Raw genomic sequence first — 20,729 nt, 5'->3', positions numbered from 1 at the left:
TATTGGCGTCAGTGCCAGATGTCAGCATATTTACTATGAATTTTTCTCACATATGTTTAAACTTTTAAATAATAACTTTTAGTATGTAAGTTAGAACTCCAATGCTTCAATTTGTGCTTGTTTTCTCAAAGGCACGTATAACCATATATGGCATGACTTCCATTGTGCTATTATAGGTTTCAGATTTCACTTAGAATCAATCCACTTTTCAGTTATCTTGGAGCAGCTCTTACATGTGTCACAGTCCCTGTTCACCATGAAGAAGAGGCTATTCTCTTTACAAAAGAACAGCAAGTCCCACAGAGGGATGGCATTTCTCTGAGACAGCATTGAAGTTGGGTATGGAAATGGCCTGAAATGACGCTACTTTCCTTCTTTCCGTATTTTTCTTCTGATACAACACATTGTCTTCTGCTAAACTGGAGGATGCCATTTCTGTCTCTTTCTTGAATTCTTTGTCACTCTCTGAGGAACAATGCCAGGAATCAAACATGTATCCTAAGAAAAATGGCTAAATCTAAAATACCACTGCCCCTTTAGGAGGAAATATTTAATTTCTCAGGCTTCAGGACTTTCTTTGGATTGTAGGGAAATCTCTGATCTTCGGTGCTGTGTATTTGTAGGAACACTGCAAGCGTGAGGCCCCACAGTAAGGCTGAATTTATCAGTTTGCCTTGGGAGTGGATAGAGACCACCACTTACATCCAGCCCATCCCTTGTCCTAAGTGTCTAGGAGACCAAAATAGCCCTTGCTTATCTTCTCTTCTAGGGCTTGTGACCTGAGCAGATATTCTCTGGAGATAGGTGTCATTTGCTCAAGGTCAACCCCAGGCCAGCTAGACGTGAATTCATCCACTTGTTGTGTGCCTACTGCTGCTCAGAGGCAGTGCTAGGTCTATGGTGGATTTTTCTGCACACTTTCTTTGTTAGTCAGTCAACAAAAGAGTTGCACATATTTATGGAGCTTCAACTCTACTTGTCATTGTGTTCGATACCATAGACAAAGTCTGGGTTCTAAGAAGCTTTTATATATTGGAAAAGTAAAACACAAACTTGAAGATTTTATTGATATCCTGATTATTACTATCTGTATTTGTAGAGTCCTTTGACATGGCAAAGCACACCCCACATAATAGTTTAAAAGGCAAACAGGAAATGAAAGCCTGAGCTTTTTGTGGAGGGTCAGTAGATGCTGGGAAAGTGTGTTCAAGTCTGTTCTGCTCCATCCTCTCGCTTCTCTCCCACAGCCCTTCTAAAGCCCAGAGACAGATCCTGAAGAACTCTCCTATCACAAATGTTCAGGCTCCGATGCACATACACCCCTTCCTCCTTAAAACTTACCTCTGTCTGTACTCTCCGGCTCCAGTTTCTGCTTCTTGAAGTGTGTGTCTCTCCTTTGAGGTTTGAACTGGCTCTACAGACAATGCTAGATTGCTGCTGTCACTCTAGATGAGTAGCATAGCTTAGCAGAGCCTTGATCACAGCAGGCTTGTGGTTACCAGGGAGATCAGTTCCAGAAAATGCATGTTTGGTGGGGATGGCTACTGACAAGGGGGTGTGCAAGCCAAGTGTGCGGCAGGCAGTAGCACCTGCTAGGAGTCCTGCTTCCAGTAGGGGAGAATCTGCCCTGACCTTGCTCACCTCCTTTCTGTGAGCTCTTGCTGGTGCTGCTTCCAGAGGCCAGAGGGGAAGGGAAGAGAAAGTGCAGAGAAGGCACCTGTCTGGGCTTAGGGAAGGGGGGGGGGTTGAAGAAGTGGGTTTAGGATGGCCAGCCCGGTGGGAGAATTACTTCATGTCCCTTTCAGGTCATTGCCTTTGAAAGTGTGGACAGAAGCCCACAGCTGATCAATCATTCCCCTCCACAGTTAATACTGAGCATTCTGAAGATGCTGGTACCTAAGAACCAGGTGTGCTAGATGGAGAGAGATTGTGGAAACTCAACTGGTTGTTGTCAGTGGTTTCTCTGACCCAAGGGAACTAACTGGGTTTGTATTTAATGCTGGGAGATCCCAAAGCTAATAATTCACCAAGTTGTGGCTGCTAATGTCTTAGCCCAATATAACAAAGGGCATGCTTTGGAAAGAATTGCTTTTGGGTGTTTGGTGAAAGAGATGCTTCTGTTATAGCATTTCCATTTTGTTTTAGGGCTTTGAGTCCTTGCAGAGCAGTGACGGAAAAACAGTTGTATGCATCCTTGCAACGGATCTAAGATTCCTATGCCCATTCTCAGGCGTGATCTTCATGCACACCCTGATGGCATGGATTAACAAGTTCAGCTTTCCTCACACAGTTCCACACCCAACAAGGGCCGTGAGGGCAAAGGGTCTCCTGATCCATGTGTTCAGAAGGGGAACGCAAGTTAGCTTGTGACAGGAGAAGTGAGGAGCAGCCCAGGATGAGGTGAGGCACCTCACTGTCACAGAAGGTACACATGGGTAAAGCAGCTTTGGGGAATTGAAGGGCAGCATGGAGTAGATGAAGATACCCAGTCAGGTCAGTGCGATGGGGGGTCCGATGAGGCTGGAAGAGTTGGATTTTTGTTCTGGTTTCACTGCCAAAAAGAGACTCATCTTCTTCACTTAAAATCAATGGGAGCTGTTAGGAGGCAGTAAGGGAGTGGCAAAATTAGACTGCTTGCAAGGGTGTACATCTGAAAGATCTGTGGAGAGGGGATAAGCGTTGAAAACAAACACACACACACACAAACTGGGTCTGTTCAGGTGTTTGAGCGATGGTTGGGGACAGGAAGGTAGAGCCAGACAGTTCCAAGAAGTGTGTGGAGCTAGCAGGAAGGAACTGCTTGGCATGTTTATACATGACTGCTTTGGAGATGTCTCCACTTGAAACCAGGGCCGTCCCACCAAAGCTCTGCTGTTCAAGGTGAACAGCCTTCACCTTGTTGCTAGTGGGGGCATGTTTGTACTTATTCATATGTGCGTGTCTCTCTCAGCATTGTGACCTTCCATGTTTAGACAACCTGGAAAGTATGGGTGCACTCTATTTTTTTCTTCATTCAAGCCAAGTATGTTTATTAAGTTCCCTCTATGAAAACAGCCAGGTATAGGAAAGAGAGTGATTTCACACATAATATTTCATAAGGCCCTGGTCTCTTATTTAGTTTATGGAGAACCCAAAAGTTAAGTTTTCCGTCCTGTGGTGGTTAAACTGTTACTTTTCCAGGCAGACATGCCTATAAAGTCATTAATGTATTTATGGGGAACCATCTGGTCACTGGAAATGATCCATTACATATCCTAATGAGAATGTTCTTCTCTTGGCCCTTCAGCCAGACTGGGTTAAAGGGATTGGACAGCCCGTCGGTGAACTCCGCTATTCTAATACCCTTTGCTGCACCTGGCACTTGCCTCCTCAGTGGCTCTTTTCTGCCAGGCAGGAATGATTGACGTCCATCTTCCTCCTGGGGCTCTCCTTTCCAAGGTGCAGAGTGGCTAAGGGTTCCATCATGTCCAGCCAGGCCACCACTCCTCTCTTAGAGGTGGTCTGTGCAGAGACAGGGGCCATGCTCCCGAGGACACAGGCACACTCCTGGCTACTTTCTGCTTACCTTTCTTAGTGTTCTTCCACGGAAGAGGGGCATTTAGCTTCCGGTGTCTAGGTAAGGACTTTTCTTCTTGAAAAGTACTCTGTATAAGTGACCTTTGTTCTGGGGATTACTTATGAAAAATCTGTCAGCTGAGGCTCAGGATTGGCAGCTTTGCCATTGTTTAGATGTCTGATGCCACTCAATGGAAAAATAAGGCACATCCCGGCTTGTTTTCTCTCCTCTAACTGCTCTATTTATTCTTTAGAAGGGAGCATCTCTGAAATCTCCCCAAGCTTCTTACACCATGCCTCTTCCTCTCTAAACACTTGTGTGGAGCCTCTTTCGTCTCCCGATTCTACCTTGTATGATCCTTGCCAAGCACACATCATAACTCCGTCTCCTTGAACGAGAAGGGAATGTGTGCCTTTGTCCCACAGGCTTTCACAGGGTGGCGGCGTATGACAATAGTGACTCACACTTACCTAAGGGACTTTTCAGTTCAAGTTCCACTTCTGAACAGTTGTCAGACTTAGCACTTTCCTTGGTGTTGAGAGCTATTCATTTCTAGCACCAGAGGATAAAGACTGGGCACTTGCCAGTCCTCCGTTCAGCAAGCCCTCACCCCACTCCCACACAGAGGTAGTCAGCCCGTTCGCCTGACGTTACAAACAAAACAAAACACAAAAACTTGGGGGTAGTTTCTATAGGTCAGTTGAGCCTGGGGATATTTGAGTAGACACCAGAAAGTTTTTTGTTTTGTTTTTTTTTCAAAGCATAGGGCCCTGTGGAGTTGAAGTGACGACCAGAAAATCAGAAATGTTCTCAGGAGAGAACATACCATATAAGGTAAAGGCCACTATTTGCTTTCAGGGGTTGGGGGAGGGACATTGTTAGAAACCAAGAGTGATGACTTGGGTTTTCTGAAAGAAGCTGTCCTGTTAAACAGCAGAGCATTAAACTATGTTAACAGCCCTATCAGTTATGTTCAAAATGCTGCCCCGTTGTATAGCTGTATATAAACACAGTGGAGCTCTGTAGTGCAGAGGTCTGGGCCCTGACCAAGCTACTCCAGAGTAGGTAGTAAAATGTCTCTGAGACTCCAGCAGCTGCCCCCATGAACACTCTTGACTTGAGTCACAGCAGTGGAACTAAATATAGCCAGTTCTGCTCTGTGCGCAGAGCTTTGTCACATCGCTGGGACGGAATGTGCTCTGGGGGTGTGGACTTCTTAGATGGCATCATCTCTGTGGCTGCTGCTTGAGAGGTATGTCCACCCTCCCCTCCCCTCCCCTCCCCTCCCCTCCCCTCCCCTCCCCTCCCCTCCCCTCCCCTCCCCTCCCCTCTCCTCTCCTCCCCTCCCCTCCCTTCTCCCCTCCCCTCCCCTCCCCTCCCCTCTCCTCTCCTCTCCTCTCCTCTCCATCTTCTCCCCTCTTCTCCCCTCCCCACCCTCTCCTCCCCTCCCTTCCTCTCCTCTCTTTTCCTACCTTCTCCTCCCCTCCTTTCCTTTCCTATTCCTGATCACTTTCTACTTTTTTCTCTTCCCACTTCCTTTCTGTGTTATTCCCTCTACTTTGCTTTATGTCTCACTTTTCTCAATAGTGAAAACAAATGTTTGAACAACTTTGAACTAACATTATGAAATCATATCACATAAGCTTGTACTTGGAAGGAGTGTTTCCTCTTTGCCTCATTTCTCATTATCCTTTTTTCTAATTCATTCCTTTCCTTTTCTCTATAACTCACCTATTTGCTCTACCTGTAAGTGGCATCCATTCTTTGTAAGAAACCTTCTTGAGTCTGTCTACAATGTCCCTCCATGACCCAGGAGTGATATCTTCTCATGGTTTATTGAAAGATGACAGTGGCATATGGCAAATGACATTATATTATTGGCATAATTGTTTTCTCCTTTTTTAAAACCTATTCTTCTTTTGGCTACTAAGTTTTCAAAGAAATTGAATCTGGAATAAATTGATTGTCTGCAGCCATCCATCTCTCTTTAAACATGGCTCAGATCGGCTTCATTGTGACCACAGAAGCACTGGAAAAGAAGAAAATGGACCAGTTATAGAATATAATGGATACATGATGTGGACATGTGCACATAAGTCTTAGAGCCATTGTTTTGCCCCTCATTGCCATTCAAGTTATGAGTATAATAAGAAGAATAAGCAAATTGGCTCGGCTCATAGAACACCAATGGCCATGCTATAAATTCCTCATCATGGTGTATTATATTCTGCTTCATGTCAGGTATACATCATGTTAAAAGGTACATACTTTTCTTAAGAGATATAAAATGAGTGCTTGACAATTGAACTATAGATTTTGCACGAAGCCTAAAAAGGAACATTATGGCAGAATATTTTATGTAAAATGAGGCAGGAGAGCTGTTTAAAGGTAACCTGTATCTTGCTCACTTGGTGATGATTTGCTTTTGTGTCTGAATATTTCCTCTTGCTTTTAATGGCTCCCAAGGAATGTGGAAAATATCCTGTGGTACAGGAGAGATTTTTTGGTTACCAGAAATCCCAAAATATGATTCAGCTTGCCTCAAACACACAAACATAAAGGTAGGATATCAGAAGGGACCTTGGGAGGCTTAATGCAACTCTTTGCTTTCTAAGGGAAGCCTTAAGACTGACCTGAAAGTGAGCACCATGTCCTCCCTTCCCAGTGCTTCTTAGGAATTATGCAGAGAGCCCAGCTCCCTGTTTCTTGCCAGCTCTCCAGTCTTGACTTTGCTGAGAAGACACAGCACAACATGAGTGATAATGGAGTTTCTTTGAATTCCACTGATAGGAGGCTGCTCTGGAATCCTGGCCTTTCCTGGATAAAACACTGTGTGTATTTTACCTTCTGGGCTGTCTTCTCTTGAGATTCAGCTACTTGCAATAGCTGCATGTAACCAGTGTGAGGGGCGATTGAGAAGGGGGACACTGAGAATCTCCTCTCTCCAGAGGTTCTAATATAGGAAGGCTTCAGAGAAGAAAGGCCTCAAGTTTTAGTCAGTAGTAAAGCAGCAGAAGTATTTCAGTCTTGCTCAAAGCTCCTCACTGCTGTTCAGCTACAGATCCAAAGGCCTACCTGTTGTGTGCATTTAATAGCTGGCTGGCCTCCAAGGAGATGGCTGTGAATTCATACAAACACGTATGTTGTTCACATGTGAAGTTCTATGCCATCTCTTCCTTCACATTTTCACAAACTATAATCTCTTCAATTTCTTGCTTGAATCCCATCCTTTTCATGAAGTCATCTTAGATTTCTTGAAAAATGTTTTCACTCTAGATGTCTCCTCTCTTTAACTTTATAACCTTCTAGCATCCTCACGGCCGATTATGCATTGCCATGCTCTGCTGAACCGTTCATCCTTCATTTCAGGCTTTTACGTTGTCTTCTGATTCTGACTGCATGTCCCATTGCGGCAGGAGCACTCATATTCTGGATTCCTCCATAGTCTATGGCTTGGAGATTGTTTGGATCTGATCTGACCGCTTAGGGCTTACCCGAGGACAGAGGTGTACGGACTCAGCTCCCTTCTTTGTGAAATGCAGTACCACTTGGCTGGTCCACAAGCCACCAGATAAAGTCGTGCTACCCTTGAAGGGGAAAATCATTTCAAGCAATCTCATTCAATTCTAAGCATTTGAATTTGAAGCTTGGGTTGAAAATTGTGTATCTTTCATGCTTGGGGAGTTTAGGGTACTGGGAGAATCTGGAAGTCATTCCTTAGGACCCCCTTTCCTCTTTGCTCCTGTTCTATATACTTCTTAATGTTTCCATTATTCCAAAGTGTCATGTATATGGACATATACATTCTGTGAAATGAGGAAAATACAACATTAAGAAAGAGAGAAGAAAAATATAAACATGGGAAGAAAATTGGCACATCCACGAGAAAGGCAAGAGGACGTTGTGTATTTTTAAAACTGATTTCATACCAATAGCCTCCAAGTTACTGTTTTTGTTTTCTCTTGAAGCCTATGGACCTGTCTTGTACCTCTGCATATCGGAGCTGTTATAATAAAAAGGCTCACCAATGCATGATGCCCCAATCTCCTATGGAACAACCCCCCTTGCCACACACACCCAATTCGGGAGAAAGAGTCGACGTCTCTCCCCGTCTCTTCCTTCAGTGTGTGTATTCCTTTCTCTGCCTAACTCAAAGAACTCTGCATAGTTATGAGTTATGAGCCAAGTTGGTTTCGATCATCACACTTGACTACTGCTAACCCTCTTATTAAACTCTGTTCTGAAGACAGTCTCACGCAGGGTTGTTCAAGGACAATGGTGGAGTGCTTGGTTTTCTGGTCGTGATGTCTACATGCTATGCTTAGGCATTTAGAGGATTCAGTAGTTTGTCACCTACTGCGGTCTTTTCAGCTTCTCCTGTTTCTGCATAGACTTCTAGCTTGACTTTAGGGTTCTGCTGTCACTGGCAGTGGACCTTGTACAGCAGGGACGGGATTGGGTGCAGACTGCAGGGAGGTTGAGAGTCCGCATTCCTTCACCACATGACAGGCTCCCTTAAGTGAGAACAGGAGCCTCTTTTATTTTACTTTTAAGGGACAAACTTTTTGCATAGCACAATTTGGCAATATGATGCAAGCACAGAGTGACCGAGGCTCCAAATAGAATATATTAAAATCACATTATAGAGCTGTATAAAGTTACTCTCTGGATTATATATGTGCATTGTGGATTTAAATTTAGTGACCACCAATTTTATTTTTTTAACAATTTGTGTGTGTGTGTGTGTGTGTGTGTGTGTGTGTGTGTGTGTGTGTGTGTGTGGTGTTTCTGTTGAGATGTTAGTGATTAGCCTAAGAAGTAATTTGAATTTGCTTTGTTCAATTCAGAAGCATGGAAACTTTTTCTATCCTATCTTCCATTCCCCATTCCCCATGGTAGAGACATTTCCATTCATAATTGGCACATTTCCCCCCTCTTTGCTTTGAGATATTTCAGGCCAAGAATACTTGGCAGTTTCAACTTGACTTTGACAGCCAAAAAAGCTCCCAAATGCTAATAACGGAATCTCTTGGGCAGTTAACATCTTATCATTTTGGATTTATTTGCTGAAGGCCCTTTCTGCCTCTTTACTTAATTTTTCAATTATTCTTGTTCCTAGGGAACGAGTAGGGCCCCTCACTTCTAATAGTTCAGAATTGCTCATTTGGGGTGTCCTGCACAGTGGTGCTGCTGAAAACCAGCTCTCCCTGGGGCCTAGGAGAAACCATAGTACAGGAAAGTATGAGGCCAAGAATAGCACCTTTGAAGGGGTCTCCAAATAAGTATTATGTTATCATCATTCCTGTTTCTTCTCATTGAGTCCTCACAATGATGTTTTCCTCACTTTTACTATGAATATGATTGATCTGGCAGTCACAAATATTCTATCTGAATCTTCCCTGAATTATCTTGACCTTTGGATTGCAAAAGAAGAAATGGATCCTTTGGGATGTGACCACACTGTATTGTGGAAAGAGTCCAAGATTAAGACACAGAATGCATCTGTAGTTGTCTACTGTTCTGTTCCAGCTTAAATACAGGCCTTTTCCAATATCCACCTTGTAAGACCCATAAGAAATCCAGCAGATCCATGGCCTCCAGGCTGAAGTGATGGGACGTTGGCCATGACCAACAGGAAAAAATATATTTGAATTGGAATTTGGATAGACAAGTGGGATTTTGTTAGGTGAAGATAGCATCCCAGTTAAGGAGGGAGAGGAAATTCACAAGGACACGGTAGCATAGATGATGGCAGCTTTGGAAGTGACTGGCTGAGCATGTAGGCCTTGCAGTAATGCTAAAGAATTTGGAAAAGCAAGCCAAGAATGGATTTCACCCTCAGTGTTTGCAGAAGCCATCAGCACTTAGAAAAGATAGAACTATCTTCAGATCTACCACTCAGAAAGATGTTACTAGAGACCAAATGGAGACTGGATTGAATGTGGATATCAAAACCCCACCAATAACAAGGAGGTTATCTACTTCTAGTAAAAGCTCTTTCTCTGCACTTTAAGTTGAGAGTTGACAATGGCCTCTCTGAGCACCCCTGTGTGTTCCCCTTACATCTACAGGCATGGATTTGCCTTGCTTATCCTGATCTGAGCATGGCATCTATTTCCTGTTGATCCTGACTAACACACCCGCGTTTATACTTCTCCACTGCATTGTTTCTCTGTTCTTCTTTCCACCAACCTGAAAGCATCCATGTGTCTGTCTCGACGTCTGTCATACATTGTCAAGTCTTCACTCTTTGGGCTGCTCAGTGTCAGGAAAGGTCAGAGGCAAGTGGAGAGCTCTGGAAAGTTCAGAGTGAGACCTGCAGTGGACTGTTAGAACTCTGCACTGTTGGGATCTGGGTGAGCGATCCATGTGAAGAAGAACAGAGGGAGTCTGCTGAGCAGAAAATAGAAACTCCTCAGGACTCCAGCTTTCCGGCTCCCTTGGTGGGCCACGGGGAGAAGCAGTGTGGAGTAGATTTGAGAGCGCCTGTTTCTGAGTGTGTTTCCTTTTGTAATTACATTTAACCTGGGTTCTTCTGAATCTAAAGTTGAGAAAGAAGTTTTTTTTCAAAACTAACTGTGCAGGGAAAACTACGATTAGCCAGCTACTTAGCACCCCGGAGTTGTACAAGTTTGCCTCTTATCCTAACTAACATCATGAGAATTCACATCCTATAGGAAAGAGAGTTGAGGTACTTAATAGTGGTAGGTCCCATGCTCTGGACCTGAGCTGTGGCAAGCAGAATTCTGTCTGTCCCTTCCTTGAGCGAATGCTTGCACTTGCCCCCCTGAAAATGCCTTCCTTTTCTATTTGCTGTGGTTAAGTTCCACTTGGACAAGAATATGAGAGGGCAGGGGGACCATATTTTCAGAGGAACAAGTGAAAACAAAAGAAAAGAAAAACAGATAAAAAGATGAATCTGAGAGCCATGATATTCCAAACAGCTCTTAGATGAGCTTGGAAACACAATTGATTTCCATTCTCATACCAAGTCAGCTCTTAAAAAAAAAAAAACAACAACTGAAATTTCAAAAAGTCAATTTCATCAGTAAACATTGACTTTAATTCTCCTGGCCTGAATATATATGTCTCGGGGTAGGGGATATGTCTATTTGGTTTCTGATCTTGTGATTTAAAAGGAAAATTAATCTAGCATCCTGAAGGCTCCCTTAGAACTGGGAGTACATGGGAACCAGCACGTTAAAAATTAGGTTACAGGGTTGCCTGTGCTCTTCAGCACTTTGCAGGGGGAGAAGTCTTTGGGAAGAAAGTTCCGCGTAATGAAGCGTCACCATTCATGAAACATGGCCCTCTCAAAAGGACCTCTGGCTAGGTGTGGAGGAGACGGCTGAGAATGGGTCCTGAAGAGAAAACAAAAGTGCACATTTGAGGCACGATTCATGGGAGATCAGTCTGAAATGGAAGTGAGAAGCTTTAGAGTCAGAGGGTTTGAGGCCATTGGAGGTTGGGAAGGTTCGAAATGGGAAGAATCAAAATAACCATTGCTTGGAGAGAATCTAGTAGAGAGAAACGCCCCTCTGCCCTGTTGGACGGGCCAGTGTTGGACTGGGACGTCTGTCAGACTCCCTCCCACCTGCCCTGCAACAGGCAAATTGCTTCCATAGCTTCCCTGGAAAGAAAATTTTCATCCCTAATAGTGCAGGTCACCATGGATTTAATGGATTTTATTGCCACATTTGTTGGAAAGGAAGTCATTGGGGAGCTCTCATCCTGGGTACCCTTTCTTCCTTTCATAAAATATCTCCACTTTCCCTTTCTTACGGACACCTGCCCAAACTGCTCTATTTTCATTTACGAGGCCGCTGAAATTGGCAGCCAGCAGCCTGGAGTAAACAATCATGATCTGTGAGGCAGCAGAGCTGGAGCCGAGTCTTCATATTGTCTGGCGAGCTCTCATCTTCCCGCACGTACAATCACGTAAAATGGGAATGTTGAGCCACGGAATATACACGTGCCTTATGAGCTCTGAATTATGTTTTCTTTTAAGGGAGTAAATGATAAAAATATTCAAATCCCTTTAGGCAGAAAATGGCATCCCCTGGTAAGTTTACAGCATCAGCTAAAAGTGGCATGCCTATCTTTGTGATTTCTTGATGCCCATTCATTATCAGAATCAAGTGATATTCAAGACAGTGGGATCTCCCTTCAGATATGTAGATGATGTCCAGTCTTTAAAGTTTGCAGGTGATTACTGTTATAGCTGAGTGCTCTCTGTTGCTGTAACAAAATATGTGAGATAATTACCCTATCAAAAGGAAGGATTTTTTTTTTTTTTTTTTTTTTTGGTCTCAGGACTTTGGAGTTTCCAGTTCCAAACTGAGCAGAACTATTACTTAGGATCCTTGCTGGGAGTGCTGGGAGTTAGGAGTGGGAAGTGAGCTGCATATTGCCTAGCCAGGAGGCAGAATAAAATGTGACTGGGGTTCTATAGTCCCTTTGGAAAAGGGAGCCTGTGAAGACTTCCACACGTTTGGGTAGCCCCACCCTGGGTCCTTTGGAGAATATTCAACACCCTAATTTTAGCACCAAGTGAATGGTGTTTGATTTAGGGAGTGAACACATCTCAGCTGAGGCGTCCTTGTTTTGTAGCAAGTCATGTCCAAATTGAGGTTTAGGAAGCAGTTTTGGAGAATGTAGAGCTTCCGAGCTTGATGTATCTGTGCAAAGACTACTGTGTTGTGGAGATGAAAAGGGAAGATGGAGTGGGAAAATAGACAAGTGCAGATCTTGTCCCTCGGAAATGGAAAAAAGGAAAATTGAAAGACAGAAGGGACTCTTTATATTGCCTCATCCAGGAGTAGGCTTTAGGTAAGGAATTCCTTCAAATGTCATGCAGAGCTGTATTCAAATATAAACATATACTTTAAAGGAAGTGCTTCTGGAAGATCCATGACCAGCAGTGGTTCATCCTTTGCATTTCCCAGATTAGGAAGCTCTTACTTCTGGAAGGAAATGCCAAAGAACTCAGTACACTCCCGAGTCAGGACTTGAATGCAGATTTTTTTTTTTCCCTAAGAACAATTCTCTTTACTCTGTTTAGGGTTTTGTGGGTACGTGATGTAAGATGATTGACCAATCCTTAGATTTCAATGTTTTGGATAAGTTGCTTTATACACATACCCCTACCGAGATAAAAGTAGCATTACAAGAAACACACACATGCATGGGATCACACAGTTGTTCCTTCATGTGCATGCCACATTTGAGTTCATCTGTGGCAGGACACCCAGATGAGAACCATCATGAGTTAGTGAACTGTGCAGCCTGGAGGATGGGACGGTGCATCCTCAGCTCATTGATCATTATTTGTTCTCTGACTGTGATGCCAGAGACTGGGACCCACCTGGACATAGAGTACACCTACCAAGTGGAACGTGTTCTTCTGTGTTACAGCATTGTGCACAAATGCCGAGGATACTAGCAGATGCGAGTGAAGAAAGGAATAGACAGCAATAGTCCAGTTACACTGGGGTCTTTGCATTAATACTGATTTTTTTTGATGGTTCTTTCCCCCTACTTACCTTAAGGAGAAATAAAGGGACATAAATCACACCTCACACTGGTATGCATAAAAAAGCCCCAAGATGAGTTCTGTCAGTGTCCTTATCCCCCAAAGATCAGTATTTTTGGAGTGGTTAGTCAAAGTGGTGGCCTTGGCAGTGATGTAGTTGCCTTGACAACTGTCTGGCTCACCGGAGACTAATAGCTTGGTCTTGTTCCCTCTAGAAATGATCTTCTTTGCAGTAGCCTAATGGGCTACAGCAACCAAGCCATCAGCATACTGAGGCCCTGTGGAGAAGTTGGCAGTGTTGTGTGTGGGGGCTCATATAGTAGTCCTCCAGTGGCATGTCTCTGAGCCTCTGAGCCTTGCTTCCTTTGCGAAACCAAGACACATAGGTACACACAGACATGCACATTAATGGTGTGTGTACATGTTCATAGGCACATGCCTTCACAATTAGACCCTGAACATGGAGATAATGTTCTCACTCCCAAATTCCTTAAATTGTTTTAATAACTAGTTTTAGTGCTTCATGGGAATCCTTTGAACAACTTAGCTTTATCTACAATTCTTGGTGATTTTTAGTGCTCTTAGGTCCTAAGGGAAGGGGTTTGGGTGCTATTACCTTTAAGTGACCAAAAAAAAAAAAAAAAAAAAAAAAAAAAGGCCTCATATGCTGTTGTAGGACAAACTTTTTTTCTTAAATAGTTAATGACTTTTTGTTCCTTCTCTTGTTGTGTCAGAGGTACTGTGCACACTATCTTGTCATCCCATGCCATCCACTTGTGTAGGACCAAGAGGGACTTTGGTATCCGGGCTAAGCATCATTTCTACTCTGCTGTTGATCTCAGGGCAGTCGCCTGTTTTACTGCAACTTTGATATCCACCCCTTGTTGCCTATCAGATCATGTGTGCAAGTCCTTTGGGAATGAAGATTCTTGATGTGAGCTGAGGTGCCTCCAACACTTGAGGCAGAAAATGTGAATTCAAGAGCCAGTATTTGCTCAGTAGCTGTGTGGTTCAGGGAGGTTGAGAGTACAGAGAACATCTTACTTCAGCAGGTCTGGCTATCTCTTCTTTCATTTTTCAAGATGTCAAGACTCCATGAACCCGGGGTAGGGCCAAAATCAACCAAGCATTCTATGACAGTAACAATTCTGTAGTTCTCTAAGGACCTCTGTTCTTATTAGTGACAAGTACATTTTGAACACTAGTTATCCATAGGAGAGAGAACATAAGCTTCATGAAGGATTGAGATGCTAGTCAACTATCTTTTGTTTTATAAAGAAAGTTGGTGCAATTCCTTTACATTCTGAGCACATTGTTGCTGGTAGTCTAGAATCAAGCAACTCTCTTGTTGAGTGGGATATCTTCAGCTGGGCCCCTTCAGTTGTTTAACTTAGAACTACCTCCTTTGGAAGATAATCAGAAATGATGCCACAGAGTATAGGCATTTCTGGCTGTTGCCAGGGAAGGATAGGGCTTTCTATTCCCTCTCATGGAAGAAGTTCTTCATGATGGAAGGATGATAGTACTGGGCAGAGACTGAAAGAAAGAAGCCAAGAGCCTTGCACTCAGCCACAGGCCTCAGCAGGTTGATGAAACTTGGATTTCCTGCAAACTCCTAGAGTGTGACAAAGTTGAATGTGTGCTAGACAGGAACACGATGCCTTCTGTGAGATCTTGGACCTCAGTGTTCCCATCTGTAAATGAGAAGTTGGAATCAGTCCCCAGATCCATTATGGCTCTATATTTCCATGCTTCCCCTCTCATTATCCAGTGAAACTCACAGAACTGTTTCTTCCAGGAAGGAAGAAGCAAAGTATTTGTCCAGCGTATATTCTGGAAGGAATTTAGGCCCCGGTTGTAGTATTTTTACTGTGCTGAGTGCTTGCAGTGCAGGACTTAAGTCATAGGGTCTGTGTCCTCTGTGGCTAACACGCTCACAAGCCAACACTTATTCCTGGGAATATTCTGGGAACCAGAATGAGTTTTCTGCCTTAGGACCTTCTAACGATGAGGAAGGTGTAGGCTAGGGATGGTGACCTAGTCTGCCATGTTAGGCTTAGGTTTTTTGGTCCTCATTGCTTATGAAAAACCCTCCACAAACCATTGATCAATTAACTAATTCCTAGCAAGTTGTGTGTGTATGTGTGTGTATATGTTTTTTTTTCTTTCTTTTGTTTTGTGTGTGTGTGTGTTTTATAAGCATGGCTGCAGGGGAATGAAGCAGGCCTCATGTTTCCACAGGCAGCATTTTATTGACTGACCTGTCTCCCTTGCCCTCTCAGCAAGTCTTACAAGGTGGAGATGAATAAGGAGAGAGACCCTTGCTCTCCAGGAATGCTCACTATAATGTCAGAGCCAGAGAAGGTAGCCAGGAGAGTGGTGAGGAGGACAGGAGCAAAGGGCAGCTAAGGAGAATAAAGCATGAGGGATGGCAAATTGACATATTGTAGGCTCGTGAGCAAGGGAAGAATCTCCTAGAAGATACATCTAGTCATTTGGTTTTGGCAAAAATCTGTAAAAGCATAAAACACCCTTTATGGAAAACCTGTAGGAGATGCAAGATAACTGTGTTTAAATTGGAGGTTGTGGCAAATGGCCTGGAGGAGGTTAGTCATAAAGGAGAAAGTGGATGAAACATGAGGCTAGATTCAAGGGCAGGTTGAGTATGAATGATTCCTTACAATCAGTTGTAACGATGAATTGGGCAGAGGTTACAGGGCTTATTAAGTGTCCAGAATTGGCAATGTGAGAGTCCTGACTGTTACACTAACTGCTGGCATATTTTAGGTGGCTAACGTAGGAGCTTGCATTGGTAAGTAGATCCTGAAAAAACTCTCTCTGCTTAATTGAATTTTAGGTTAGAAGATCCATATGGTAAGTTCTTTCAAATTTGAGCAGATAGCCTAAGGCTTCAGGGGGAGACAGATGCAGGCTTGCTGAACTGTGAGCTGTGACCTCCTGTGTTGTGCAGAGTATGAGGCCAGGTGTTCATGGTATCCAGAAGGTCAGAATCTGTGCAGGCTTTTCAAACTCGCTTGGATTTGATAATTGGGCTTGGTGAGGAGTTTTTCCTGAAGGCTGAAATCATTTGGATGCAGGTATGGAGAAGCAGCTATGAAATTGAAGAAGATGGATTACAGGGCCCTCCAAACCTGTTTTAGCACCAGCTCAAATCTCATAATTTTGGCTCTGTCCTCTGCCTCTGGTACCATAAACATACTTTCAGGGCAGTAGACACTAGCTCATATTATAGACTTTTGTACTGAGGTAGGGTAATGGGAAGCTCTTGGCCTTGACACAAACTGTGTCCAAAAGCAAGTGTAGACTGGAATCCTGCTTTCCCTAGATGCAAACGTCAAACAGCTGGTGTTTACTCGTAGCCCAGTGTTTACTAGTAGCTGGTGTTTACTAGTAGGTCATCTTTGAGCCCAGGGCGTGTTGAACACATGAGGATAATAGAAGACAATGTTTCCACCTTTCAGGCCGCTTTCTCTTCTGGGGAGTGGATTGAATTAGACCACACACTATTTACCATTAAAGTGTGTAACAGCCTGCGGGACCTCCGAACTCAGAGAAAGGACTGTCTGGCAGGGTTCTAGATTACATGTGTATCAGACATGAATGGGGCTTGCTGCCAGAGGAGCAAAAGTTCCAAGGGCAAGAAAAAAAAAAGGGGAGGGGGGAAGGTGGTACCAGATGTTAGCATTATCAAATGAGGCACATGCTTTCCCTGCCCCCCCCCCCCACTACCTCTGCTTGCTCTGGTCATTTTCGGCGGCCTGGGGATATGAACTTTCTAGACATCTGAGGCTGCTGGATATTGATGTCTTTATTTGTTTTGTCTTTTTCACCGTTTCCGTGAATGAAATCATGTATTTCATGATAACATTTTCTTATTTGCCGTATTGCACATCTTCATGTCTATGTCTGTTTTGTTAATTTGTGAGCCCTCCCCTCTCTCCACCCCTGCCCTCTGCTGCTCCCCCACCCCACACACCCCATCTTTCTCTTCCTCTCATGACATGTATAGGATGTTGTTTGTTTGCTTGTTTCTTGTGTTTGTGTGAGGGGCATGCCATGGGACACATGTTGAAATCAATTCTTATCTTTTACCATGCGGGTCCCAGGGACAGACCTTTTGGTGACAAGCTCCTTTTGGCTACTGAGGAACCTTGCCAGCCCTGTTTCTTGGTTATTGTTTGTCTAGTGCTGCTAATTCCCATGTTTAATGTACATATGTTCCCTTTACACACAGGGCCTCTGAGTTTGTGTGTCTCTCTTGTTTCGTGGTCCGAGGCATCCCATGGAGTGTGTCTGATGAGAGGGATGAAGGATGGGGATGCAGCCAGGACTGCTCAGTCCCCCTCCTTCCTGCTGTCACTCAGCACAATCCCAGTTTCAGTTGTGACACATTGGTTCTGTTGTCAGGTAGATAAAGCAACTTAGATCCAGGAAAAATGACAGTCTCTGGGCACCCAGATAGATGCCCAGTGACAGAGAGGCTGTTTCATCTGTGAAGTGCAGGGTTGAAGGGGATTTCCATGCACTGTTTCCTCATGTCAAGTGAGTGCTGCCTCCCTAATACTGAGCTCTTTCTTCTATTGAACAAAAGTGACTTGATTCTCCCAATCAATAAACAAATTAAAGCAACAGTAGGGAGACCCTGGACTCAAGGACAACAGATGAAGGCAAGAGGCTTGGGAGGGAGGGGCTAGAGGACTCCCAGGGAGCCAGGCAGGTGGGCAGGGGGATGGCAGCATCCACTGGCCTTTTTCCTTCTGAGGTGTAGGGTCCTCATCTGCCTGGGAATCCACTAATGGTTGGGAGGGGTGAGGGCAGAGCCTGCAGGGGACAGTAGGGGGAGGGGCCGTGAAGCAGGTGCAAGGGAAGGCTGGGAGGCAGATGCTCAGGGGGAGCAGGGGCCAGGCTAGAGGGGCAGATGTGAAGCACTTCTTAGGAAAGACACTGGCTGGCAGCTGACCGAGGGGAGGAGGAGCAGGGGGAAGCTTCAAAGCTGGCCAGACTCTGCAAAAGGCAAGTGGTAGGTGTTGGCTATCTTGGGTCCCTGTTTGCTTTTAGTAGAAGGACAATTTCCAACCCACGTCCACTCACCTGCAGACAGAAGCCTCTTCCCCATACACTAGAGCATCAGAAAAGACTGGGGTGTACCTTCCCTGGGAAGAAGTCCTCAACTGCCCCTGACGCAAACTCTGCTTTAATAGTGCATCAGAGGGAAGTTCAGGGAGGAGGGGCCCCTCTTCCCTGCTCCCCAGCTCATCATCAGCTCCCTGCATTTTTAATCTGCTGAATTCAGTTTTAACAAAGAAATATTTGGGTTTGTAAACGTTTAACCGTTTTGTAACTTTATTCCCATGGGTCCTTTCACTAGGGCTTATTCTGAACGGACAGAAGTGCATTACAAATGCATCCAGACACTGATTGGAGGACATAGGTAGTTCTCAGCAGCTTGTTCTGGTCGGTGCCAGATGATAATGCTCCCATGGGTAAAATCCAAGCAGCATATAGGGGACAGTGTCTCCACATCAGCCCTGTGTGTTCTCTCCCTGGTGGAAATCTGGATCTGCACTCCAGCAATAGCCCCTCTGCTCCTCTGGGACTCCACCAAGAGCCTGACATCCCAAACTGCCTGTAGGGATTAGAAGAGAAAAACAGTTTCCTTGGATTGCAGGCTGCTTGCTCACTGAAGGACACTGGGAGACAGAGCTTGCTTCTGCATCCCAAACTGCTCTAGGTACCGGAAGCCAAAGCAGTGCCAGTTGTGGGTTGGCTACTGGAACCTCAGGGTCAGACCGTCTGGTCTCTATCCACTAAGCTATCTGAACGCAGGGACTGGGGCAAAGAGGGCTGCAGTCAAGTTTTGAACTTATTCAAGATTCTGAAATGTCTGATGATCTTTGTGGAGGTGGAGGCAGTCATAGAAAGGTGTGCTATGACCACATCCTAAGCAGGAATCAGGAGCCTCGCCCTTGGGTGCACTGGACAGTCAGATTACATGAGCTTAAAAAATAAAAAAAATAAATAAAAATAAAATAAATAAAAAAAACTAGACCTTAGACATTTCTCACATGTTTGGGCTCTGAGGGTTTGTTGAAGTATATAGGCTTTGAGTGTGTTTTCAGAAGAACTACGAAGAATAAACCGTTACAAGACTTACCAGTTTTGCTGCGTATCTTCAGTACTGAGTTTCATGTTAACACATTTTTAGTCTTCTAACACAGACTCTCTTAGACTCTGTTGCCTCCAAAGAAGCAAAAGGATTTGTGTTTTAGAGATGTTGCAGCGTAAAGTTTTTCACATGTGGAGGTTTAGAGGGCTGTAAAAGCGCAGAACCAGAAAACAAAACCTGCAGAGTCTGTGGAAATCAGGCACCTTGTTCAGCTAGGAGGGGGTGAGGTCCGGCTGGGCAGTGACTTTGACCAGAATCAGCGCTGACTGGCTTCAGGCTGAGTAGGAGGTCTACTCTGATTGGAGGACCCCTTAAGTTAAAACCTACTTACTGTGGCCATCGGGATAATGTCTGAAAGTGGAAAACAGTCTGAAAAATGCCCTATGAATGTTGTTTAATATCTCATGACTCACTCCCATTTCCCAGCGATACTACTACTTTTAAGGAACTGAAATCACACCTCCTTACCTCATCTCAAATTAAAGGTAGCTTGTAAGAGTTCGGGGAATGAAATATTATCTCTGGTATTTATCACCATGAAAAAGTTGGTGAAAATAATTTCAGATTTCTTTTTATGAAAGGTAACATGTTCACATACTCATAATCTCCCCAGCCCAGCAGGATTATATTCTGTGGTGGAGTACCTTTCCACCAGCTAGCTCTATGGAAATATGACAGAGATCTGATAACAGCCACAGTCACAGATAGTTCCCTTTATTTTCTTAGTAATTTTAGTTACTGCATTATATTTCAAGTGTGTGTGTGTACAGCCAGCACTTTGTGTCCATGGACTTCACATCTGTGGAGGCAAACAACTGCAGATTGAGAATATGTGAGGAAACACTTCTGAACATGTACAGACTTAAAAAAAAAAGTGTCATTCCCTTAACAGGATGATTTCACAACTATTTACATAGCACTTGTATTGTATTATAATTAGTCTGAAGATGAGTTCAGACATAAGGGAGAATGTGGTATGTTGTATATCAGTGCTGCACTATTTATCTAAGGGGGTTGGTATCTTCAGATTCTGATGTCTAGGAGAATGGTGTTCCAGGTCCAGTAAGGACAGGTATGGAAGGTGAGCAGCAGATATATACACATTCAGTTCCCATCACAGCAGAGCTCCTGAACATTGACCTGCCACTCTGGCAGCAAAGTGTATGGCTATAATTTTATCTTTTTCACTCTTCCTCTTCCTGTCACTGACCATTTTCTTTTTAAGTCTTATTGTGCATTTCTTTCATCACAAATGCATTTGTGGAAGTAGGTACAGGTGCAAACCATAATGGTACTCTTAGCTCTCATTTACTTTTTACACCCTTCTCTGGGTAGTAGAGGCTTACACTAGTACTGTAGTATGACAGAGGAGACTAGCCCCACAGGGAAACAGCCTACCAGGCTCTCCAGAGGGCAGCAGGAGGGAGAAGAACATTCAGAACCTTTGACCTGGG

The 20,729-nt window shown here is 44.1% G+C and overlaps 1 protein-coding gene across 2 annotated transcripts in view; it reads left to right on the top strand.

The window, feature by feature from the left end:
- Positions 1 to 20,729, top strand: part of LOC102908301 (SET-binding protein) — a 351,782-nt gene that overhangs the window by 109,693 nt on the left and 221,360 nt on the right. Inside the window, exon 1 of one of the 2 annotated variants that reach the window (XM_076555563.1) lies at positions 1,796 to 4,390. The exons of the other annotated variant lie outside the window; for it this stretch is intronic. Coding sequence (XP_076411678.1) covers positions 4,361 to 4,390 — 30 coding nt within the window. The 5' untranslated portion in view covers positions 1,796 to 4,360. Of the gene's footprint in view, positions 1 to 1,795; positions 4,391 to 20,729 lie in introns of those variants that run through there. 2 annotated transcript variants of the gene reach the window in all.

The sequence above is a fragment of the Peromyscus maniculatus genome, chromosome 19, assembly GCF_049852395.1.
Source record: "Peromyscus maniculatus bairdii isolate BWxNUB_F1_BW_parent chromosome 19, HU_Pman_BW_mat_3.1, whole genome shotgun sequence".
Lineage (NCBI taxonomy): Eukaryota > Metazoa > Chordata > Mammalia > Rodentia > Cricetidae > Peromyscus > Peromyscus maniculatus.
This window is presented reverse-complemented; position numbering and strand designations above follow the sequence as displayed.